The sequence below is a fragment of the Belonocnema kinseyi genome, chromosome 4 (genome assembly GCF_010883055.1).
Source record: "Belonocnema kinseyi isolate 2016_QV_RU_SX_M_011 chromosome 4, B_treatae_v1, whole genome shotgun sequence".
NCBI lineage: Eukaryota > Metazoa > Arthropoda > Insecta > Hymenoptera > Cynipidae > Belonocnema > Belonocnema kinseyi.
In genome coordinates this window covers 148,097,048-148,122,017 of record NC_046660.1, presented here as the reverse complement: position 1 = coordinate 148,122,017, position 24,970 = coordinate 148,097,048, and the positions used below count along the sequence as shown (strand labels likewise).

The window sequence follows — 24,970 nt, the reverse complement described above, 5'->3', positions numbered from 1 at the left end:
ACGAGTGTATGACAGGAGTGGTGGTACTGATTGTCAAGAAAACGGAAGGAAAGAATGTAGAGGAATACAGAGGGATCACTCTCATGCGAGTCGGCTATAAAATATATGCAGAAATCTTAAGAAAAAGATTGGAGAGTCAGGTAGAGAAAAAAGAAGGTATCTCACGCAATCAGACGGGTTTTGGAAAATGGATACGAACTATACACAACATGTACGTACTTAACTACTTAGTTAACAGATATTTAGGGAGAAAGAAAGGTAAAATAGTCGTATTGTTCGTAGGTTTCAAAGCAGTGTTTGACTCAGTGAACAGAAAAGTGCTATGGCAGGCCATGAAAGAGAGGGGTGTAGAGGAAAAGTTGGTAGGGAGGATAGAAAACATTTTTACTGAATCCTGGATTAGGATGAAGATAGGAAAGAAAATAGGGCAGGTTTCCTGGACGGTAAGAGGTCTAAGGCAAAGGTGCCCGTTAAGCCCATTCCTACTTAATATGCTGCTGGCAGACTTAGAGGAGAAGCTAAAGGAGAAAGGGAAAGGTGGAACGGGTTTGGGAAATAGCAAACTATACTCTACCATACGCGGACGATGTAGTTCTGTTAGCATATGATGAGAAGGGGATGAACCTTATGATGAGAATCTTCGAAGAGTATGTGGGAGCAAAAGATCTGACGGTGAAATTATATAAGAAAAAGGTGATGTAGTTAAGAAATTTAAAGAGCAAAATAAATTACGTCTGGAAGGTGAACGGACAAACAGTGGAAAGGGTGGAGGAGTTCTGTTACCTCGTATTTTGGTTTGAGGCATGAGGGCGAAACGAGGTGCAGGTGAGGAAAAGAATTGAAAGTGCGAGTAAAGCGATGGGCCAAGTATGCGGTATAGGAAAGAGAAGTTTCAAAGACGATTGGAGGATGGTCTGGTTGTTTGATGAGTTGGTTTGGGCGTTGTTGTGTTATAGTGTGGAGATCTGGGGATGAAATGGGTAATGGGGGTTAGCTGGAGTTGCCCAGGATACATGTTAAGAGAAGAGTTAGGAAGAGAAAATATGGTTACTAGACAAATTAATAGAGCCTGGAGGTTTGAAGAGAAGCTAAAAAGGGGAGAGGGAATAACACAATATGAATATATTGTGTTTTTAAGGTTGTTAAGGAATAACACAAGTATGTTTGGGCGAAATTCGGGACAATGAGACGAGAGGCAATTTGGGAAATTTAAAATGGAAGGAAGAAAGGAGAAAAATGAGAAGTATTAGTAATATACTAGAAAAGGTTATGGAGCGGCAGGGCATAGAGTTTGAGCTATTAGTAAAATAAGGAGAAGATAGATGGAAAGATTATAGATTCAAGGTACAATAGATGACATATGATGGTCAAAGAGTTGACGATATCAGCATATCTGAAAAAAACGAAGAATAATAAAAAGGCTCAGGGTTGTACGGTTTATAATGGGAACAGGGGAATTTACGTAGAGTATGTGGATACGAAACGGAGTCATGGGGGCATATATTAGAGAGATGTACATGAGAGGAAGAGAGACAGTTGAGTAAGGATGAGTGGTTAAGATCGATTTTGGATGGTAATGGACAGGAAGTGATGTAGATGAAGAAATTAGAAAAAGAAAGGGAAAGCAAGTGAGTAGGGCAGACCCAAACGTGTAAAACTGAATAAGAACAGTCAAAAGTATAAGTTGTTTTCAATATCGTGGAAAATGCATTTTTATGGTCGGAGGAAATGGAAGCCCCGGAAGATCACTCATTTTTAGAATTAATATTACTATCGTTTAAACTACGTAGTGCAAAATAATAGGATATAATTAGTAGTTAGATTAGACGAAGGATGGAATTGTAAATACATATATAGGGTGAGCAGGCCCTCAACCCTGGAAAAGGGAGAGATTAAATATATAAATACATACATACACACATACACACACATATTCTCAATTATATGAACATTTTAAATCATGGATCTTTCAAATTTACAAAATTTGTGAAACTACTAACGTTTTTTTATTCTTAAAAATATTTAATAAAAATGAGTTAACTGCAAAATCTGTTTAAACGAATAATTATGTTTAATTTTTCAAAACATTTAAAATTTAAAGAATACAAACTTTTCTAACTAATGAATTGCTTTTATCGATAACAATATTTGATAACTAATAATTTTGGATAAAAACTGTTCAAACAAATAAATTTATTTTATTAAAAAACTATAGAAGCTATCATATTTATCCAGGCTGAAAACACAATCAGTCATAGTTTGCACCTTTATAAAGAAGTGTTCATAAAAGTACGGTATTTACAAGTGAGAGAGATAATAATAAAGTTAGGTAAAACTGAGAAAGAGAACACATAAATATTTTGTAGAGAAGAGTTTGTGAATGCCCCTTTAAAATCGTCAGATCCAACCCTCGGAAACAAATCCTCTTGTTGAACATATTTAGAAGTTCAGAAATACAGGTAGGAAACTAGTGCAGGTAGAAGAAACCTTTAAATTCTACACTACATTCTCGCACATATAGCGGCGCCGCTGCTGCGTTTCGCGGACGGTGTATAGATTAAACGTAGAGATGCAGCGGTGAGTGGTTGGAGGTGTTTCATGGGATCTCGAGCTCTTAAGCGAAAAGCAGATTTCTCGGGTAATTAATAACTCAATTATTAGTTATAAGAACGCTTGGATATTTTTTCGATGGTTTGGAACTAATTAACTGCCGCTAGCTAGACAGGGTGGTAAAGGGCTATCTTAACGCTCACTTTTCTGGGGGCAAAATAGGCTCATAACATGGTGATTTCGAGTAAAATACCTTACATCCCTCGTAGAGTTACATACGTCTTTACGCGGAGAGTTCAATGTTCACAGCACGGCGAGAAAAACCATGGCCTACGGCCATAATTTTTTACGCAGTGGCAAAACCATCGTCTACCGACATGGTTTTACTACTCGTCCTGCGAACATTGACCTACCCGCGGTAAAAGCGTGCCTGACCCTACTTGTCATGTAGCGTCAACTTTAGCGCTTATGCCCGTTTGGAGGGCCGAACTTTTGGTTTTTGTAGGAAAAAAGTGAAATCAGTTGTTTTTATAATAAAATGTTGTTATCGAAATTATTTAAAATTTATGAAACAATAGAAAATACTATACTCCTTCATTCAGAACAAACTGATTGAACTACTTCTATTTTTATGTTATTACTTCAAAAATGCATCGAACACTAAAGTAAAGCCACAAAAAGTTTGGTAACTGCTGAAATGGAAGCTGAAACCCTAAACTTTAATCCCTCCTGAAAGTATATAGTAGGACATTACTGTAGGGCTAAAAATAACTCTTATAAAACATCGGTTCCCGACGATTCTACACTAATGTCTAATTATTTTCTTGATGAATTTTCGAAAGTAGGCGAAAAAGTATAATTTTGGTGTTCATATTTTAAGCCATTCTTATTTTCACTATATTTTAAGAACGATCAATACGAGAATGAATCACTTTTTTTCATCCGGATGTAAAAAATAAAAATGAAGAAATAAATTTATCGTTTGCTTAAAAATTCAGTTATTACTTTTTAATAAAACGGCTTCCGTAAAACCCTAGTATGGTGTTTTTATTTTTTATGATTATCTCGAGAATCTGTAAGATTACCGAAAAAAGACATAATCGCTGGATATATCGTTTAAAAAAGCAACGAACTCATGTCACACCGTAGATCTATATAAAGTATATATTTTTTGCTAAATACATTTTTGTTTATTTAATCAGCCCTTCTTGAAAAAAATAATTAAAAAAGCGTGGAAAGACATTGAATTTTGGACGTTGAGGTTTTTAAAAATAAGTGATTATTCTTTATCTTATATATTAATGTATTCCATCAAAAATATAATTCATTAGTTTCAGTCCCTAAAAGTCCTGATTGGTTATTTTTTATTTGTTATTCAAGATTTGACCAAAATTAATTTTAGTTAGTTAGAACTGCTATTTTTGCCCTAAAAAATTGGGAAAATGAGTAAATTAATTGTATGTGTTTCTTACCTCTTGGCATTGTTTTTTAGACGCTGAGCCATCTGATCTATAAAATAAAGCATTTCTCATTCTTTTCATCTCATTCGTATTCTCATTTACATCAATCTGTGAAGATTCTGGAATAATTGTCGACACTGGTATCTGATTGGCCCTCTTAGGCAGTAATTTAACATTACGTTTAATTCGCGTACATAGCCGTTTAGAAGCACTCTTTTCTGTATTACTATTATCCCTGCTGATATCCTTGAGTATTTTTACGCACTGTGACACACTTTCCTCGGAAATTATTTCTGCTTTAGAGTTGCAGTTTCTCTTTCTTACTGTTTGTTTTCCTAAGTTTTCCGTAGGGATACTTGTATTTTTTTCAGATAGTTCAGATTTATAAGGCTCATTAATTTTTATTAGTTTGTGACTTTCTTGGTTGTCAGGTGTTTTTTTTTGTTCTTTTGATTCCAAATTAGAAATAATAGTTTCTATTACTGTCTTAACGCTATCACCATCTATACCATTATCATTATTATCCTCATCCTCAATATTGTACTCTTCTAAATTTCTTTTCTTGGGAGCATTGGAGAGTCTATTAGAACATTTATTTTTTCCTACAATTGCAATATTTTCCCTGTATCGAGAGATAATATTACAATTTCTAAGGCCAGTTAGTGCCGAAATAATAATTTTTTTGTGTGGATTTATCGATTCTCGTATACTTGCTCTTTTTTTCGGCAGCAACTTAAGACTAAAACAGCGCTGAACACGATAACCACGTCTTAAAAATTGACTGTAAACTTTGTATTCCTCCAGTGAACACTCGGATATATCAGCATCAAGTAGAATATTGTAAGCCTGTTCTAAGGTAATTGCAACTTCATCCCATAAGAGTTCTATACAATTCTGAAAATTAAAAAATAGTTTGGGTTTGACAAGTATAATATTCTACTTACAGCGAACCCTATCGTTGAAAATTAAAAAGCAGTGAAGTCAATCCTATCTGTAAAAGTTAACACAAGACCCATGAATAATTGAATACGTATAAATATAGGCGACTTTTCCAGAAAATATATTTTTTTATTTAAACACTTTTCATATTTTAGATAAGAGTATTCAAGTATTTAATACCTGCCGCCGCATGGACGTATGTCTTACGCCCATGACTTCATTGAAGATTTTGAAAACAGGTACAGTTAAAACGGTTATAAACGTCAATTCTATGGGTTTTAACACAAACAATAAACAGCGAGATGTGCTTTAGAATTGCTAGTGTATGATTATGAAATTGTATATAGTAAAGAAAGTTTAAATCGTGTTTCAAATGCGTTATCAAGTTCGAATGAAAATGAAATAAAAGTTTCAAGTATTTTTGGCCAGCATAATAGAAACGAAGGAAAAAGATACTAAATAAGTTAAGGATAGTTAGTGCAAAACTAAAAAGAGACATGTTAAAAATAAGCCAGAAGAAAATCCAAACTGAAGAATACGCGATAATTAATTATATTTTTATAGATCCGACCCTTTAAAATCAAGCTTAAATTTAGATAGCAACTTGTAGAAACTAACTATACCGAAAGAATTAAGAGAACAAGTTTTAATTCAAAATCACGATAATAAACAAGCAGGACACTTAGGAATGGAAAAAACTTATGCGAACAAATTCTGAAAATTATTTTTGGCCAGGAATGTACTCGCAGACATTAGAATATGTCAAAGAATTCTAAATTTGTCAAAAAATAAAACTGAAAATGAATAATCAAATAGGTTTTATGGAAAAAAGGATCATTAAAGAACCGTGGATGGGTCCATTGCCATTGTCGAAGTCGAGAAATCAAAACATTTTAGTATTTACTAAAACCTTAAAGTGTTAAAAAGCGAAAAAACACTAACAAATAAAGGGTAAGGAATAGCGACAAAATTAAATAAAAATGTTGAGGGAGCATTCTCCATAAATGCAGAAATTTCACCGACAATTAATAAAATAAAAAAGGAAAGACTTTAGGTAATTGGAATGTTACAGACATTAAAAAATATATAAGTAAAAACTAGATTTGAATTCGAATTTTTCTTTGAAATGGCATACATGTAAATTATTTGATTTTACACAACTGATAAAAACAAAATTGACATAAACACATACATTTACAAAAAACAAGACGAAACAGTAAACTATTTTCAGAAAAATGGACACACGATTAATCCTTAAATGCAAGGATATCCTTCTTGAGTCAGTGGGGGAAAAATTGCTAACCCACTTGTGTTAGAAGTAGGTTCACCTCCTTCAACCACCGACTACAGAAACTATAGAGGAGAAAATAGAATGAAGGAGATAGATAGAATGAAGAGAACTGAAATGGACAGGGAGATGACGAAAGAGATAAAACGGATTAGAGAGAGAAAACCCTACAGATACGCGTAAAAAAGTACGACGAATATGGATCAAGGAGAGGAGATCCAAGAATTCAAAAACTCGCGAAAGAAAAACGATTATATTATGGACTACCAACAATAGACGAAATAAGAAAAGGATTAAAAGAGAAGAAACAAGAAAAAGAAAAGAAGGAAAGCGGCAAGGAAATGATGACAACCAAAATTAGAAGAAGAGAGAATAAGAAGAAAGGAAGAATAGCAAGAGAGAACAAGGAGAAGAAAGGAGAAGAAAAAAGCTCAAAGGGTGGGTAAGGAGAATAAAAAAATTAAAAGCAATAATGGAGGTAAAAGAAAACTCTTTGACAGATTGGGACACAGATGTCTAAATTTTCAATAAAACTTTTCCTAATTAATCACATACACAAAAGAAAAATTCACTCAATACCTACACAACGGAAAAACTAAAATAGATTTTTATTTCTTGCACTTTTATTTTGAAATTACAATATTTGAATTACTTTTACATAAGTTGAATTGAATGATGCATAAATAACGCAAAGAAAAGAAAGTAATTATGGCTAGAAGAGATCAGTATAGAATTTCACTTGAAATAAAAAATAAAAGTTTAGATATAATTAATTTTACAGCAAAAAGAACCAAGGAGAGAAGAACGTCGGAAGAAGATATTAATCTGGAAGGATAACAACTAAAATCAAAAATTTAATTAGGAAACTCAGAAAAATAGTTAAAATCGAGGCTTTAGATGTTTTGTTATTGTTGTTATTGTTGTTAAAACAGGATAACAAAAAGCAGAATTAAGAGAAAAATAGTATTTTATTTTTGTTTTATTTTTTCTTTTGAGAGGTAGGATTTTTTAAATGTGTTTCTGGAAGAAGAAGATGGAAGACATCAAAATGTGGAAACGTCGTACTGCGAGAGGATGGTCCAAGTGGAACTTTATATTTTTCATGATACGTATTGTGGTGAAATGTCGTATCGAACCAAAAATTATCACACGGTTCCGGACTCAATAAAAACTGAATACATAGAGGTGGTTTGGTAGAAACAAATACAAAATTTATGGACGTCATAAAAATAACATTCAGCAAAAAGGAACTAGCACAACTAGAAGGAAAGAAAATAGAAAATAATACTGAAGACGAAGAAAACCAGATCCATGAGGAACACGAAGATGAGTCGTATACACAACTAGATGTAACAGATGAAGAAGATGGTTTTACATTCAATATGGAATTGGAAATGTGCGAGGCAATCTTTAAAAAATCAACCTTATATGTACCAAAAAGGGGGGGGGGGGATTATAACAAAGTTATGATCACTCCACAATGATACGACCCTGCGAACCCAGGACAAGGTGTGGGGAGAACACCACTTCCTAGTCCTAATACCCAAAACCTGGGCACCGAGAACCCAGTATTGTGATCACCGTACGTTTCCTCGGTTCACATTTTGGCCTGTATCCACTCCGCTCCCAACCTCTAAGCAAAGATTTACACAGAATTCTGCAAAATTAAGAAAAAGTGTGCATCCTAATACAGCAGCAGTTCATAATTCAACATTCATAATTCAACAATTCTACAGAGTTTAGAAGAATTCAACCAATTTTGATGGAATTCAAAGACACCTACAAAATTCCACCTTAATCAGGGACGGTAACTGATTAATTGCAATAATATGCTAATTATCTAGGCTCACTGAAATTATTTGTGCTACCTTCACCAAATTTCGATGAATCGTCTGAATTTTCATTTCTTCCATATACCCAATTTCCGTGAGCCAATATTTTATCTGGAAAATGATTAAATTAAAGAATTGATCTTTTTGAAAAGTTATTTTACGCTTCTATAAAACTTGAGATCATTCGATTCAAACGTACAATCATAATCATAATCGCATTTGTGTTTTTTTTAAACCTCGAAACAAGATGAAGTTACCGCGGTAGGAGATACTGCAGGCAGAAAGATCATCACATCCATCATCAAGTTCCTGGACGGTCGTGCCATTCTTGCAAAAAAACTGTAGAAAAAATCGACAAAGAAGAAACTGACAATTTGTCAACACCAAAGCAGACGACAACGGGAGTTGACAATCGGAAAAGTCGACGCAGAACTCGAGGCGAGCATGAAGGTGCACTCGTGACACAGTGACTCGCTCATAGTGACAAGAGCAGGGACCTGCCGGCCACAAACTCAACCTGCGGCCATGTTTTATCGGCCAGGAGAGGTTACCGTAACCGTCGATCAGGTACCGCTGACGAGATGCAGCAGTGTCACTACCAGCGTATCAAACACAACCAACCCTGCAACACCACGTTGCTAGGCGACTACGCTCTGGCAATAATGGGTAGGCGGCCATGTTATAAGCAGCATTCCGGCAAGCAATGGGAATTATAATAGTCCGTGAAACAGATCAATCAACGGCCGCGACACGTAGTAATCGGCGGTCCGGAGGTGACACGAGAATTGAAGAACCGAGGTACATTCAGTAGTGACCTTAATTCTGACCTTCAAGGTCCTATCTGATAAAGATTAGATTAACTGTCAGCGTTAGTCAGGAACAATGACGCGGACGTATTAAATTATGTTCCCATTGGGATTCTTAATTATAGTGAGTCTCCTTTCCACTCATGTTTCGGGGTGCTTGATTATCGTTAGTCTCCTTGCCTCGCATGTTTAGTAATTTATGCTAGTTTAGCGATTTTTCTTTCTTGAATAAAGTTTTTTACTAATATGAAATAAAAATGTATATAAATTTAATTTTCAAACAGTGATACCCATGAGTTTGTAACAAAACACTTGTCTACAATTTTTCTACTATTCTAAACATTATTTGTCAAAATGGAACGTCTTACTGAAAGATAAAGAATAACACTTCTTATGATGGGAGGCTGGGTTGCGGTGAGGCAATCGTATGTGGATGTGAAAAATCTTTCTAATCAAACGTTTAGGGTTGGCTTGAATTAAATTTCGCAATTGACAGTTGTACGATCTGTTCATCGCACAGTAGTAAAAAATTGGAAAAAGGTAGCCAAAATTATAAAATGTTCATAAAATAGGCCAAATCATGTTACTCACTAGTTTCTGGGTTCGCTGATTACGAATCCAATGTCAAAAATTCCAAAAACAAAATGGCAGATCCAATATGGTGATCGAGTATGCTAAATAAATTTTGTATTTTCCTAAAATTTGATATAAGGGGCTTTCAAGGTCGCTGATTACGAACACGATATCAAAAAATCTGAAAGCAAAATGGCGGATTTAATACGGCGGACAATTATGCTAAATAAATTTGAGATTTTCTTAAAAATTTGTATAATGGGGTTCTCAATGTCGCTCATTGCAAATCCGATGTTAAAAACTATGAAAAACAAAATACAGAGCCAATAGGGATGGCCAATATGCTAATACTCCGATGTCAAAAATAAAGACAAAAAGAAAGGATGAATCCAATTTGGCAGACCTTCATAAAGGTCCTTAAAAGTCATGCTCTATACACGGTTTTGTTAATTTTTTTTTTGATTTGACTATCTTATCGTATAGAATTTTTTACCTGAAGCTTTACAGTAATTGGCGAAATATCAGAAAATTGGAAACACAATTTTTAAAGTAAAATATATCCTATGAAAATATCATAAAAAAGCTTAATGTTCAGAAACATTTTTTTCTAGAATATCTAAGCATTCTTTTTATGGGCTTCGAGGTCATTCAGATTTTACGAGTTCGAATATTTCCTTGCTGTACCCAAAATATTTGTAAATGAAATTGTTTTGATTAAGACAATAAGGAACGAGTAAACATAGCAATGCGAAGGGTTAACGTTTCGTAGTGATAAGTTTAAGTTAAGGTTTGGTTAGGTTTGCTTAAGTATAAATATAAGGTCAAAATTGATTTTTTTAATAAACATATGGGGAAGAACACGTCAAGAGAACTAAACTTCCCTTTTTTTATATCGAGTTGAAACTTGAACGAATTATAGCTATAATGGACATATAATATTTTACCAAACCGGTAGTCAATATACAGGGGCCTGAAGTTTTAACTTTTTCAGGTTATGGACATATATGCAAATTGAAATAAAACTTAGGATTGAACTCAAAAACGCAGCTTACGCAGCTGGTTTTTTGATACGTAAGAGGAAACAGCCTAATCATTATCTTAAACTAAACATCTCGGTGGAAATATTGAAGTACATACTTTTCAGAGACGATCCCATGTTGAAAAACAAAAATTTGTTCATTATTTCACAAGTAATGCGTTTTTTTTTTTGTTGCGTAGTCATTTTTCACTTGTTTCAAACGCATTAAATATTACTCGTGTAATGCTCACTTTCAGACTCAATCACGGAGTAAAAAGATCTTATTGTTTTTTAATGTCGCAATAAATTGCACATATATTCCTGGGACTTATCTGGTGGTTTCGATTGTCGTGTTGAATTTCGTAAAGATATGTCACGCATAAATGAAAATCCTGACTTTCCATCCAATACAGCTTCCTCGAACGAAGCACTATTTGAACTTGATGGAACATTAAATAGGCATAATTTTGGATATTGGAGAGATCAAAACCCTAATTGGACAAGGGATGATTAATCACAATATCGCCAGAAACTAAATTTTTGGGCTGGAATATTCTATAACAGAATAATAGGACCGTCTTTCATTAATATAAATTCTTCTTCTTTGGGGAGGTTACGCTTAGCACTAGGCCTATTAAGATCCAGGCTTCCGCAGTGAGTATTCCTTGTTGGTAAAAGTGAGATCTAATCGGCCATGGCAAGTAGTGGTAATTTTACTGCTGAGAAATATGAAACCATGCTACAGAATCAAATAATCTCCGCAATAAGAGAAATTGCTGGGGCGAAATTTGAGTACATGTGATACCAACAGGATGGCGCTGCGCCTCACCACAGTCGAAACGTTCGCACTTATTTAGATACTTTGTTTCTTGATCAGTGGATAGGATGGAGAGGTGCGACTGAATAGCCGACTAGATCACCCGATTTGACATTGCTCGTTTTTTTGTTGTTTTTTTTTGCTATCTGAAAGATCGAGTGCATAGAACAAAACCTTAGAATTTAGAAGAATTATAACAAAGAATAATAGAATAATCGGCTCTAATTCCTACTGAAATCATCGAAAGAGCAGTTAGTGCTTTCAATTATCACTGGCCTTACTCTCAAGGGGTAAACGGTGAACAGTTTGAGGAGTATTTAGGTTGATCTATTTCCTATTAACAAACGTGTGAGGTGCGGAGACTCACGATAATCAAGCACCCCAAAACGTGAGACGCAAGGGGCCTCGCAATAGTTTAATGACCTTAGAGTGAACCTCAAGTTAAAATTGAACCTATGACAGCGTGCAAGGAGCACAAGCGGCTAGTCTAGACAAACTGTTTCGCGAAACCCGGATGTCGGACGAGGAAACTTTGACTGATCTGATAGAGGCACATATTTCAGGCTTTATAAGGTCTGGAAAAAAGGGTGCTACACTTCTGAGGCAACCGAAGCCGCCTGTAGTCCAACTTGACCTGATACTATGGCTTCACCACGAGATTGTTACCCTCTTCAGGATCAGATTGGATCTGAAGTCTATTAGTATCTACAAGTCTCCTAGTCCGGATGGCATATATCCGGTCCTTTTACAGAAAGCTGAAGAGATCATCATAGGGCCGCTCATGTGACTTTGTAGGGCTAGTCTAACTTTGTGATATGTTCCGACGGCATGGATTGATACTAAAGTAGTCTTTATTGCAAAAACAGGAAGAATCGGTTACTTTACCCAAGGATTTCCGGCCCGTCAGCCTCACATACTTCCACCTAAAAACAGTGAAAACACTTGTGGATAGATATATATATACGCCACAAGGTCTTCTCAAGAACTTTAAAACGCCTATAGGGTCGTTCACTGGAACGAGATGCCCCTAAGCGGATCAGTTAACCTAATTGAAAGACAACTGAAGCAGAAAGGCCTCGCGATTGAAACCCTTATGGACACCGAAGGAGCCTTTAATTACACCTCTGAAGAAGTGATTAGGGTGGCCATGATTGCACATGGTGTGCCTATTGTCGTTGTGGAATGGACCTGTCACATACTGTTATCGTGTGCGGACAGCAACTGGATTCGCTCTCCGGAGTAATGCAGCGACCACCAGACGTTATACGTGGGGAACCACAAGTACACTGAAATTGGGAGAACAGCAGCTGGAAGTCGAAGAACGCGCTAAATATCTAGGATTTATTCTAGATAAGAAGCTTGTTTAGAAAGAACACCTAGAAATCAAGTGCAAAAAGGTAGTAGCGACTCTATGTTTCTGTAGGTGAGTCATAGAGAACAGCTGGGGTTTGAAACTCGAGACTCTTATGTGGATCAATACATTGATCTTGTGACCCAGAAGAACATATGCAACGGTGGTCTGGTGGAGCAAGATCGAACTGTCAACTGTGAAGTCTCAACTGGAAAGAATCAGGGGACTGATTCTAAGAAGTGTTACTGGTGTCTCGAAGTCGATACCCACGATGGCTTTAGAAACACTTACAGGTTTGGAGACTCCATCTCACAACCCAGGCCGAGGCTGCGAAGGCGGCCTGGAGAATAAATGTTAACAGAAGGATCTTAACAGCAGTGCGGCTCCACAACAACACAGACAGGAGGCCGATCCTACACATGCTGAGGGACAAAATGTCTACTCGCTATCTCTTCAAAAAGAAGTATCGAGTTACATTTAGTCTGCTTTAACTCATATTTGGTTAGGCTCAACAATTGTTCTTGTTTGGCTTGAAAGGCCAGAGGCAATATGACCAAATTTTGTCGCGAATCGAGTGTCTTATGTATTTACGCGCCTTCCAACATCTTCATGGCACGAAGCCGTAGGCACTCATGTGCCTACGGCTTACAATCCTGCGGATTGCGCGTCTCGTGGAATTTCTCCGACCAAAATAACGTCAAATACACTTTGGTGGAATGGCACAAACGGTTTGGTCCAATCTCCTAAAAATTGGACTGCTGACTGAATTATCTGAAAAGGACAAGGCTGATCCAGAATTACGTGAGATGAAGCAAGTTCACACGGTCAAGGTAAAGTCCTATATGCCAGATGAATCGGAGTCTGATATAAAACGGACTTTATCTATGAAGTTTTCTAGTTGGCCAAAATCGTTGAGGGTAGCAGCTTTCTGTTTAAAAATTATTAAATATCAAATTAAGCAAGCCCTTGATAAATCTAGTGCTGAATTATCTCCGACGGTACGAGAGTAACTACAGCAGATCGTTGATCATGATTCGGATTTTATTTATGAGTTCCGCATTTTATGGTATAAAGTGGTTTAGAATTACGTATTAACCAAAGAATATGTTGAGAAAGGACGGTCTCTGTGCAAAGTCGAGCGTTATCAAGCAACTAAATCCATTTATCGATGCTTGTGGTTTAATTCGAGTAGGGGGTCATCTTGACCATTCCCCCTATCGTACGCTAAAAAACGATCATACGCTAAGCACGTTAATTATATGGCACGCTCATTTACGCACACTTAACGGTACTTATATTACGAAAGTTCAGTGATTCATTGAATCAAGAACTTTCGCGGCTATAACAGCCTCCTGATCCTAACATTAATTTAACTATCCAACTGTTTGGTTGCGTGTGGTTATTTTCACGCCTAGCCATCACGTTTTTTGTGAACAAAATTATTTCAGATAAATGTTACCAATTATTTCATAATTTTTACCCATAATATTTAAAATCAGAAGTAGGAACGAGGTTTTTTATTTTTGAATATAATTAGTAGATATTATTATAAAAATTATTCAAATTTATAGAAAATAAATTTGCTTGCGAAAGGATGATTTTCATAATATCTTTTGATTATTGAAGAAAATAAAATTGATAAACATTTCTAAAAGTAAAAAATAAAACAATAAATGCAGGCAGCGAGAATCGAACAAGCAACCTTCCAGCTGAAATGCTACTGCCTGAGCTACAGGCCGATTCAAAGTATGTTTCCCTAAACTCTATATCGCTTGTGGCGGATATATTTTCAAGTCAACTTTCTAAAAAAACAGAAAAATGGAAAATTAATATTCAGGTAATGAGCTATCATTACAAAAATAATTAATCGAAACTGAAATTCACATTTACCGGTCTATCCTTGTCAGTAATCAAAAATGAAGATACTCGAACCCTTTATAATTTTTTCCATTTTGTAGCCAAAAACTTCCTTCCCAGTCCAGGCATCGTGAAAGAAATTCAATACAAAGAATTCCTTCCTATAGAAAATTCATACTCCATCGATTATTTATTTAGCATAATATCGTTAAGCATTAATATAAAATCTGTAATCCCAGTTGAAAAATAACCCTTTGTCAGCACATAATTTGAATTAATAACTATATGTTGTTGAATCAGATTTATTATGCTACTTTACCATAACTTCTTATTTATTAATCTCAATCATATTATTTTGGTAGATCATCTCCTTCAATTTTTATTTATTTTTGAATACCGCTTTTACGATTCTGCATTATCAGCTTTATATCTTATTTCATTTTATTTATTCTATGAAACTCTAGAACTAATTCTACTATACATGTAGTAACATCCGTCAAATGTATGTAAGCTACGAATCCGTACGTAACTTCAGTCTGTAAAAAAGTATTTAGCCCCCTCGGGGCCATACGAAATTCCCCCTCTATACCCAGTACCACGCGTTGACGACACTGATATGAAGTGCGTATGGATTAGTAAGAGATATTCAAAATCGTAACCATTTTCAACTGAATAAGTTGCCGAAGTCCCCTTTCGACGAAAAATTTTTTGATATTAATTAAGTTATACGTTTTCGCTGTTTAAAATAATTTATCAGTAATAAAATTTAATAATATGAGGGAGATAAGTGAAATTCTGACAAGAAATGGGAGTTTTCTGCAATGAAATTCAGCATGTGCAGCTTAACATAAAAAGTGAAGTCTAAAGGATTGAAATTGAAGTAAAATAATTTTCAGAAGAAAAATTACGCACTTAGAAGAAGATAAATTATTTAATTGAAGCCAATTAAAAAAAAAAACGAAATCCATTTTCATCAATTGAACCGCCGCATCGTAGAACGGGATATAAAATATTTTGCGAGGAGTAAGAAGGCTCTTGACAGATTTTCAAAATGTTATTGAAATTTAATGTTTAAAGTAAAGAGGAATTAAAGTTTATCCTTTTTCTTATAAAAAAAGTTATGACTTTTTTCTGGGTAAGTGTTCTAAAATCATTTAAATATTTTCATAGGAAAAGTCTATCGAGGTAATTTTTAGCTATCAAAAACTTTTAGTGAACGAAATGCTGAGCAGAATCTGTAGAAGTTTTTTGTAAAGTTTTACAGTAATTGAAGGAGCCGTTTATCATATACGAGGATTTCATTGTTGTGCGCCCAGTGCCCTGAGATTGAACTCGTAGCGGAGACTTGAAGATCACCAGGCGCAGGAGATAAGGCTGTCATTTATGTATAGGTATATATATGGAAAATGTTATTTTCTAACGAAACTTACTGTTTTATTCGAAAATGTAATCATAATCACGAACGAAATCTGATTCCAAACAAATGAGGTACATTATTAAGATTTTGTAAATGAAAGGGTTCATAATATATTCGACCATCGAAGGTTTAACATATTAAAACTGAAAGAAACTACTTTACAGTACAAATTTGCTTGTTTTTTTCAGTTTGGCCACCTTCGATGGCCGAAACTATTCTGAACCCTTTTATTTAAAAAATCTTAAAAATGGACCCCTTTTGTTTAGTACCTGATTTTGTTCACGTTTATGTTTGTGTTTACATTTTTAAATAATAATTTAATATAACAATGTAAGGGTGGTATACTGATCAAAAGAATATTTATAAACGAATATATAGTATAATATAAGAATAGATCATCAATAAGAACTTATTTTTTTGTAAAATAATTATGTAAATTCGTTATAAAATAACGTTTTCCACTTTATAACTGGATGACAGCCTTATCTCCTACGCCTGGTGGTCTCCAAGCCTCCGTGACGAGTTCAATCTCACGGCACCGCGCGCACAACAATAAGAGTCTCGTACTTCATAAATAGTTCCTTCAATTGAAGTAAAACTTTACGAAAAACCTCTACAGATTCTACTGAATATTTCATTCACTGGAAGTTTTTGATTGCTAAAACTTACCTTGATAGAATTTTCGATTGGAAATACTTAAACGTTCTTTATACATTTGCCCAGAAAAAAGGAATAACTTGTTTGCATAACATATGGTACTAAGATAAACTTGAATTGCTCTACAAGCTAAAGTATACTTTTATGCATAGTTCCTTAAAATTGTAAGTTAAAAGTCCCACTAATTTTTTATTTAGAACGAGTTGAAATTTAAAAATACGAAAATTTGATGCTATGAAAAAATCGTGATTTCTCAATTATTTAAAAAACGAAGGAAGTTACAACATTTTTCCATTAGAAAAAAATATGCGCAATTTCATTCTCTATGAGAGTATGTGCTTAAAAGATTTAATTTTTTGAAAAGCTCTCTATGGCTTTCCCGCTCCTCGCAAAATATTTTACATTCCATTCAACGATCCGGCGGTTCAATTCTGAAATTTCTTGGAGGTTAAGTTCTGGTAAGAGACAGACATGAGAGGTACACACAAGAAGTAAGTAAACAAATATTTTCTTAACTTGAAACATTTTTTTCCTAAATACAAACATCTATTAAAATAAATTGTATGAGTAAGTAACAATTAAGACAGATACAAATTCTGAATATCGTCATTATCGTAAGCTTTGAACCAGAATAAAGGAAAAAAATTTGGCATGAAATCAGTATTCGATAAATTGAACCTGAAGTAGGAATTTTTATTATTTATATACGTATTCTTGATCTTCCTGGAATTAAAGATTATTTTTTACTCCACTCTTCTAACTATTTACACATAAGCGATGAGACCCAAAGACACGGTTCAATAGATCTCAGATGTGACAAGTTTTTCACGTTCTTGAAAGTCGTACACCTATTTCTATGTAACATCTATGCATGCAGAGTTGTATGTTTTTAAGTTTTTATGGATATTTCCATTATAAACTGCTTCACATTAGCCAAGTAAAATGTTCAGGATCCTCAAAAAAATAAACACTTATAAGTAAATAAATAATAACAAATAATCATGTGAAATGAAACTCTACATATAAAAAACATAACGATATCCGAAAAATGGAAAGTTAATGAATAATCTAAAGCAAAATTTAGAAAAAAAACTTGCAAAAAGATTTTTTTACGTACTCGCTGTGTGTGGCTGTCACTTATCAAAACTTAACCTTCTAGAAACTCTAGAATCGATAAAAATGGATTTCTATTTTTTTTTTGCTTTTCAATTATGTAATATATCTTTTTTTAAGTACGTTCCTGATACATTGTTGGCAACTTTTCTTCTGAAAAATGTTGAACTACCATTTTGATCCTTTATACTTCACTTTTTAGGTGTTCTTTCATAGAACGAAAAAAAACGGTAGTAATAAAATAAACAAATGAGTCATTACAACGATCGAAATTCGGGCCAGATGCTGTTATGTAGCAGATAACTTCTCACACCAAAATTTCTTAAAAATTCGCAAAAGTTGAATTGTACTTTTTCGCGCTGCAGTTAAAGAATCAGATCATTTTATTAATTAAATATTATAAAATGTTTCAACCAACGCCACTACGTGTTACGAAAAATTAGTTACCATTTCCAACAATAGTAATGCTTCTTCTGGAATTAAGTGTAATACACCGTTCACTTCCAAACCAAAGTTCGCCCATTCTTGCCCGGACTTTTTCAGTACTCGAACTTTTTTTTCATGTGGCAACCATTCAGCGACAGCTAAATGAGATTTTCGTTCGATTCTTTTCATATCCAAGAAATCCCTTCTGAGTTGAAGACCTTTTTCAACCTGTTTCTGTTGCAACCATAAACCAATAGGCTCAAATAACTTTTTTCCAGTTTTTGGAAGTACTTTTGAAGATCTTTCATATTCATCCAATGCTTCGAAACGAATACCCTTGTGTTGCAAAAGCTCTCTGCCTCTGGATATATAGAAATAATTACAATTACTTATTGAACTTTTCGGCAATTATCAAGGTTAGAATATACTTAATATCATTACGCATAACAAGGTATATTGAAAAATTATCTTATGGTAAGAAAGACCTACTTTAAAACCACATAATTTATTAACATAGTGCATTCGGAGTAAAAATAACCCAACTAATCCTGAATGTTTGGTATTTTGTACGCGCGCAAGAATGTATGAGCTATATTATGTATATGCGGCAGCGTACATGCGTGCATATAAGGCCTCGCCACATAGCTACTTTCACAGCATTCAATTCTGAAAGATCTAGCGTTTTTAGAGGTTTTTTCTCATCTGCGAAGAGGCGGTCCAGCACAGAAACTCTATAAGAGGCCATCACTTTGCAGTGAAATAACATTTTGAAATTTTTATATATAGGAATAATATTTTTCATTATAAAGGAGTAAATCAAAAACTATCGATAGGTGCAGAAAAAAAAAAATAAAAATGTTTTTCCGCATTAGGTCCCTTTCTTCGAAGACGGTCACATATGTCGGACTCTCCTTTCACCCAATCGTTGATATGGCGTATGACATAATCCTGAAACTCGACATTTCTCGCAATTTCGGATAATGAATGTCTATAAATATTATAAACAATTTATTATTTTTTTGGCGCTTTTCTATTGCTATATTATAATACGTAAGCAAATGTATGTAACTGTGAGACATTAATAACAACTTTTTGCGAGAGTTAATGTTTAGAACATTACACTACCCTCGCTACTCACGTGTGAGGATGGTACGTAAATATATACAATGTTAGGCTGGGACAGGAAATTGAAGTTAATAAACAATTACAGACTGACGAAATAATAAGAGAAGATTAAAAAATTATATGAATGACTATAAAATAGGGAATTAGAAAGGAGACGGGCTATATTTATGCTGTGTGATTAATTTGCTTTTGAAGGACCAGAATTGATTAAAAACAGATTTGGTTGGAATAATAATGTTTATTTTAGAAAATTTATTCTTCGGCCTACATGATAGATGTTAATCGAACGAGATCTCCAAAACAAATTCTCCAAAGCTGATCTACTTCCCCTTTTTAAATCAATTTTACATGAAAATATGTATCGCGTACACTTTGGCAATCCTGAGTAAGGATCGTCCCGATCATCTTTAGCGTTGTCGACTTTGAAGGTCTTCTTACCTTCTCAATTACTTCTGGGATTCTAGGTTAATTGAAAGTTAACAATATCGCTAATGGCATATCGGTCATGTCTCATAACATTTTTCACAACAGAAGAGTCTTTATTTTTCGACAATAATGTCTGATTTACATTTTACTTTACCTTATTAATTTTTATTGTCGCTTATTCTACCTTAGTGTTTTTAAAAACAATTTCTTTCTTCTCATCCCCCTATTTTTTTTGAATCACCAAAGAAATTATCTCCACCAAATTTGAGCAATATCGGTTAATATTAACCTGTGGCCAAAAGCACTCAAAGTTTCTCACGCATTGAACACGGGGGAAAGTACCGTAAACTTACAAAATTGCGGATCTCATAATTTGAACAAAAGTTACAATTTCTACAATGATTAACAAAATCTCGTAAAAGACTTCCAAGAGGCAGAATTATTTATTAGAAAGCACGTGATGACAATTAAGATTTAAAATTTTTTTAAATTCAAGATGGTCGCCCAAGTTTTTTTTTAAACTTATTAATTCTTCATTTCTCGGTAAAGACTTTTCAGGTGTCAATTAAAATACTACATTAGTGCTTAAAAAAAACAAACATATTTCCTATGCTTTCCATTTCAAGATATTCAAATTTTGAAGAAAAATCAATTGTATTGTTACAAAATGTATGGTTGTAAGTAGATTTCGAAATTTTCACTAAGGTAAAAATGGTGCCTCATTACTAATTTCAAAAGTTACATCATTTTTAAAATTTTAAATATAATATGACATGCAATTTCAGAAAGGATTTAGTCATTCTCAAAATCACTTGCTCGAAAAGTTCGTAAAGCTGCAGTGTACTGAGAAGTTTTTTTCTTAATGAAATTTGAAAACTGTACCTGAATAGTCAGAAATATTGATTGTTTCTTAAATTTTATTAGCCAACCTTTCTAACTTTAAAAACAATTTTAAGTTTTAAGAGTCACTAAATCCGTTCAGAAAATGTATTTCATATTTTGTTTAGATTTGTATAAAATTATGTAACTTTTTGAAAATAGTAATGAGGCGCCATTATTACTTTAGTGAAAATTTAGAGATCTACTTCGAACCATACATTTTTTAACAATACAATTTATTTTTCTTCAAAATTTGAAGAAATCATGATTTTGACAAACAAAATTTGGGCAGCCATCTATAGGTTTTTAAAAATTTCGAATTTTAATTGTCATGACGTACTTTCTTATCAATAAACCTGCCTGTGGTAAGAATTTAACGAGATTTTGTCATTCGTTGTGGAAATGATCATTTTTGTTCAAATTTAGGGATCCGCCATTTTATAAACTTTGAAGAAAAAAAATTCATGTAGGTATATTTTTTAAAAATACTCTAAAGATCAAAATTGTACAGGACCAAAGGATTTCGATGAAATATAAGAAAATTGACTGCATTTGAAATGTTACGGTACTTTTCCCTGCGTTAATTGCAAGAGAAACTTCGTGTGCTATGGGCCACATGTTAATGTTAACCGATTTCTCTCAAATTTGGTGGAAATCATTTTTTTATCATTCAAACAAAATAAGACGGTGATATCAAGAAGAATCCAAAATCGGAAAATAAGGATCACCCTAAAGCGCACCATAATGATGAATTTCATTATTAAGTTTTTCTAGTGATTCTTTTGCCGTCGTCGAGTTCACCATACACAAAGTCCACAGATTTCGAATACCCGTCAACTACAAAGAGGATGTACCTGAATTCAAACACTGTCATTTCTAATTGACCAAAATAGCCGTTAAAGCAAGTCTAGAATGGCCTTTTAGCTCGATCCCATTTGTGCAATGTTCCTTCTATTTTACCTAATTTAACTGGATAAGTCAGGTTCTTTAAGTATTTACCAAGATGCTCTTTAACTATCGCGCGCAGTCCTGGAAACGAATACGTTCATCATACTAAATGGACAGTTTTGTCTAATCCGATATGACCCATGTTACCATGGCATGCACGAATCACGCTATTAACCATGCTTATAGGAACATAAAACAACCGAAAATTATGGTATTTATGATTGAAAATTCCGTTGCGAGATTCGTACTAGGGAAACTCACACTGCTCCAAAGATTCTCATATTTTTCGAATTTCAGGGTCAATTTGCTGCCTATCAGTTCGTGTTAAAAACTAATCGGTTCCGTGACATAAATCACTTGGTTCAACGCGTCGAAGTGTCGCACTTGTTCAGAAGGCCTTTACTCCACTTTATATTTATAAGGGCTTAAGACTAGTGCCCGCCGTTTGATTCGTGAGTTCATTTCTTTCTTATCTAAGGTTATTTTGACCGCGTTACAATCATTGTAAATTAAAAATGAAATCCCTAACAAATATAACTTAAATCTTTCTATTACATACCCAATAGCTAGTGTTTCCTATTAAAAACTGTGATAACGGCTCTCTTCATCAGTTATTCGTAAAATAAAGAACAGTATGCATTTAATTGCAACAAGTTTGGTCCGAAACCCTGAGCACTTGCATCAGTGAGTAATTTCGTATAAGCGTGTAGCGAATAAATAGCCAAATACCGATCGTTGACTACTAACGTTCTACTAAAGTTTTAAACAACTTTAGTTCGTTTGCTCCGACATGAAAAGTGACATCCTTTTCTAGCAAGTCATACAACGATTTTACAATAACAGCAGCATTAGGCACAAAACGTCTAATGTAAACACTAATTATGTATCCTAGGTACTCAACATCATTTTATTCGAAGTTTATATTCTCCCACTCAAGCTAAATTCCATTTTTAGCCATTAGTTGTAAGACTTCGTCTAAGATATATCAATTCTCCTCTAAGGTTTCAGGGGAAATAAGAACATCGTCTAGATACAAAAGTATTTCCCCTTTTTTAATTAAATTTTCAATAATGAAATAAAATTACATTTTTAAATTAGAAGGCGCGTTGAAAAGGCAGAAAGGCATGCGCAGATACTTACATTGACTGTATATGGCGTGCTAAAAGCCGTAAACTTTACAGAATTTTTAGCAACCACAACGTAGTGAAATCCATCTCTCAGATCTAAACTCGCAAATCTATTTTTGTCGAAAATCCCAATTATTTTTCGTTATCAAAACTATTGAGCTACTATAACACGATCGGCTACGTCTGATTACACCGCGAACTAAGAAATCTTAAATTATATTCTCTAATTCTTGTCTCTCAAACCAATAAAACCTTCGCGGTTTAAAACAGAAAGGTTTATTCGATAGGAACATTTATTTCGATTTCGTACGGTAACGGTTTAGCATTTTTTTCATTTTTTTCATAACTAAAAGAAAGGTCTTTTGACACGACCATAGACAACACTGACGTTCTTCTTATAAAATCTAGACCTAAAAGCGCATCGTAAGAAATAGCAGTATCTGGCAACTATTGCGAAAGTTTTCTCAAATACTTCAGTCGCACCTAGTTGGAATTTTTTCTTAGTTTTAATAAAACCCTAAATCTGTAAATTTGACTTATCTCTTAGTACTTATCTTTATCCGAGACAGGCATCAACTCACAATCCCAAAAGTCTCTCTTATAAGCAGTTAATTTCATAACACTGATCATGCTACCGGTGTCAGGCAAACTTTCTATATAATACTTACCATCTAACTCCCTTCTCAGGAGCACGGTATCCTCTGTAGTTAGCTCATTCAACCGGATCCTAGTCTACAGTATCTCAGCAACAATAGATTCCTCGATGGAGTTCACTGTGCTCGAAGATGTCTCTCAGCTGCTCGTCTTCGTCGCAGTTCCCATATCTTCTCGCTCTCTGGGATGAACTCTGTTTGTTGTTGAAACAATTCCTGGCAATGTCTCCATTCTCCTTACATTTGAACCATGTGCCTCTTTCCGTCGGTCGGTTGGTACATTTAGTTGACATGTAACCAAATTGGTAACGTTTAAAACAGCTTGCGGAAGATGTTTTTTAAAGATTTCGTATCTCCCTTTGGTTGCCTTCCCTCCAGCAATGCAATTCCCGTCTGCTAAGCACCAGCTCTGGCATGTGACTTCAATACATAATCTGAAATTTCTTGGATCATATACTCGATGGCTAAGTCGAAAATTATCAATCTGTTTAATACTTTAATTTTTCAGTAGAATCAAACTGAACATTTTTCTCAAATTTTACACATTGATGCTTCTATCTTTTTAGTGCGTGTAAAAGGGTCGTCACGACGCTTAAACATTTTTGTTAATTTATCCTTAAGTTCAGACACTGTCATAATCCTCGAACCCGAAAGGAGAAATTAGACTAACTGTATCGCTGTATTTAACTTAATGAGGAACAGAATTCCCAATGCGCTGCTGGTTTTATTGGTTGGGCTCGTTACGTGATTGATTTTTTAATCCAGCTACCTGCATCGCTGTGATAACTGCCCTAATCATCACTTCAATGAGGATATCCCGTATATTTCTATATGTTTATAGTTTATTTTATAAAGACTAAACACTGACGCAATATAGCTATGACTAATGAATCTACGATTCCGTTTGTCGTTCAGTTATTCTGTGTTCGTCAGGCCTAAGCTGCTTCTCTGTTCGGATGGTCCAATAAATGCCTCATCAAACATTCGTTGTCTTATTTATTAATTAATTTTACCTGAAAAGCTCTGCTAATAAGTTATGGGCCCAGGTGAAAATAACATTCCGTGACTGTTCGACTGCCAGAAATACCATAATTGATATTTAAATGATACATTTTTAAATTTTGCAAAAGACAAACAACACTCGAAAGATATTTTCGAAAGTTTGGACGTTATTTATGAGAGAAAAATTCTCGCAATCCTAACTATCCTGCCGAAAGAGATTACTCTTACTTAAATTGGAAGGCGATATATTATTAACAGTACATTTGACCAAATTTGATGGAATTCTCACAGAGTTACTTGCTGCTGGGGCCAAACTGAATGAAATGGATGAAATTTTAATCTATTAACCACACTTCTAAGTACTTAAGATTGGGTCATTACTGCTCTTGAGACAATCAGTGATGAAACGTTGAACCTCGCATTTGTCAAAACTCATCTTCTAGACCACGAAGTAAAAATAAGGACCGAAGCGAATGTAGCAAGTGGACTGAAAGCCTTGAACCTGCCTCCATCATCAGGTGAAGCCAGTGTGAAAAGACCATGGAACCAGAAAAGGAACCGGAAAAACAACAACTACAGAAAGCAGCAAAAACCTTATCATGACAATAACACAGGCCGACAAAATTTGACAAAGGTCCGGAACCAGAGACCAGACCTAGTATACCCGAAGGTTTTTGCTACGCTGAATCCGAATCCGACCTCAGAA

General features: G+C 34.4%; 1 protein-coding gene across 1 annotated transcript in view; it reads right to left on the bottom strand.

Annotated features, from left to right (window-relative positions):
* Positions 1–24,970, bottom strand: part of LOC117171191 — a 126,732-nt gene that overhangs the window by 71,044 nt on the left and 30,718 nt on the right. Inside the window, exons 2-3 of the mRNA XM_033358268.1 lie at positions 18,126–18,465; positions 4,023–4,904 (exon numbers count right to left, since the gene is read on the bottom strand). Coding sequence (XP_033214159.1) covers positions 4,023–4,904; positions 18,126–18,465 — 1,222 coding nt within the window. The remainder of the gene's footprint in view (positions 1–4,022; positions 4,905–18,125; positions 18,466–24,970) is intronic.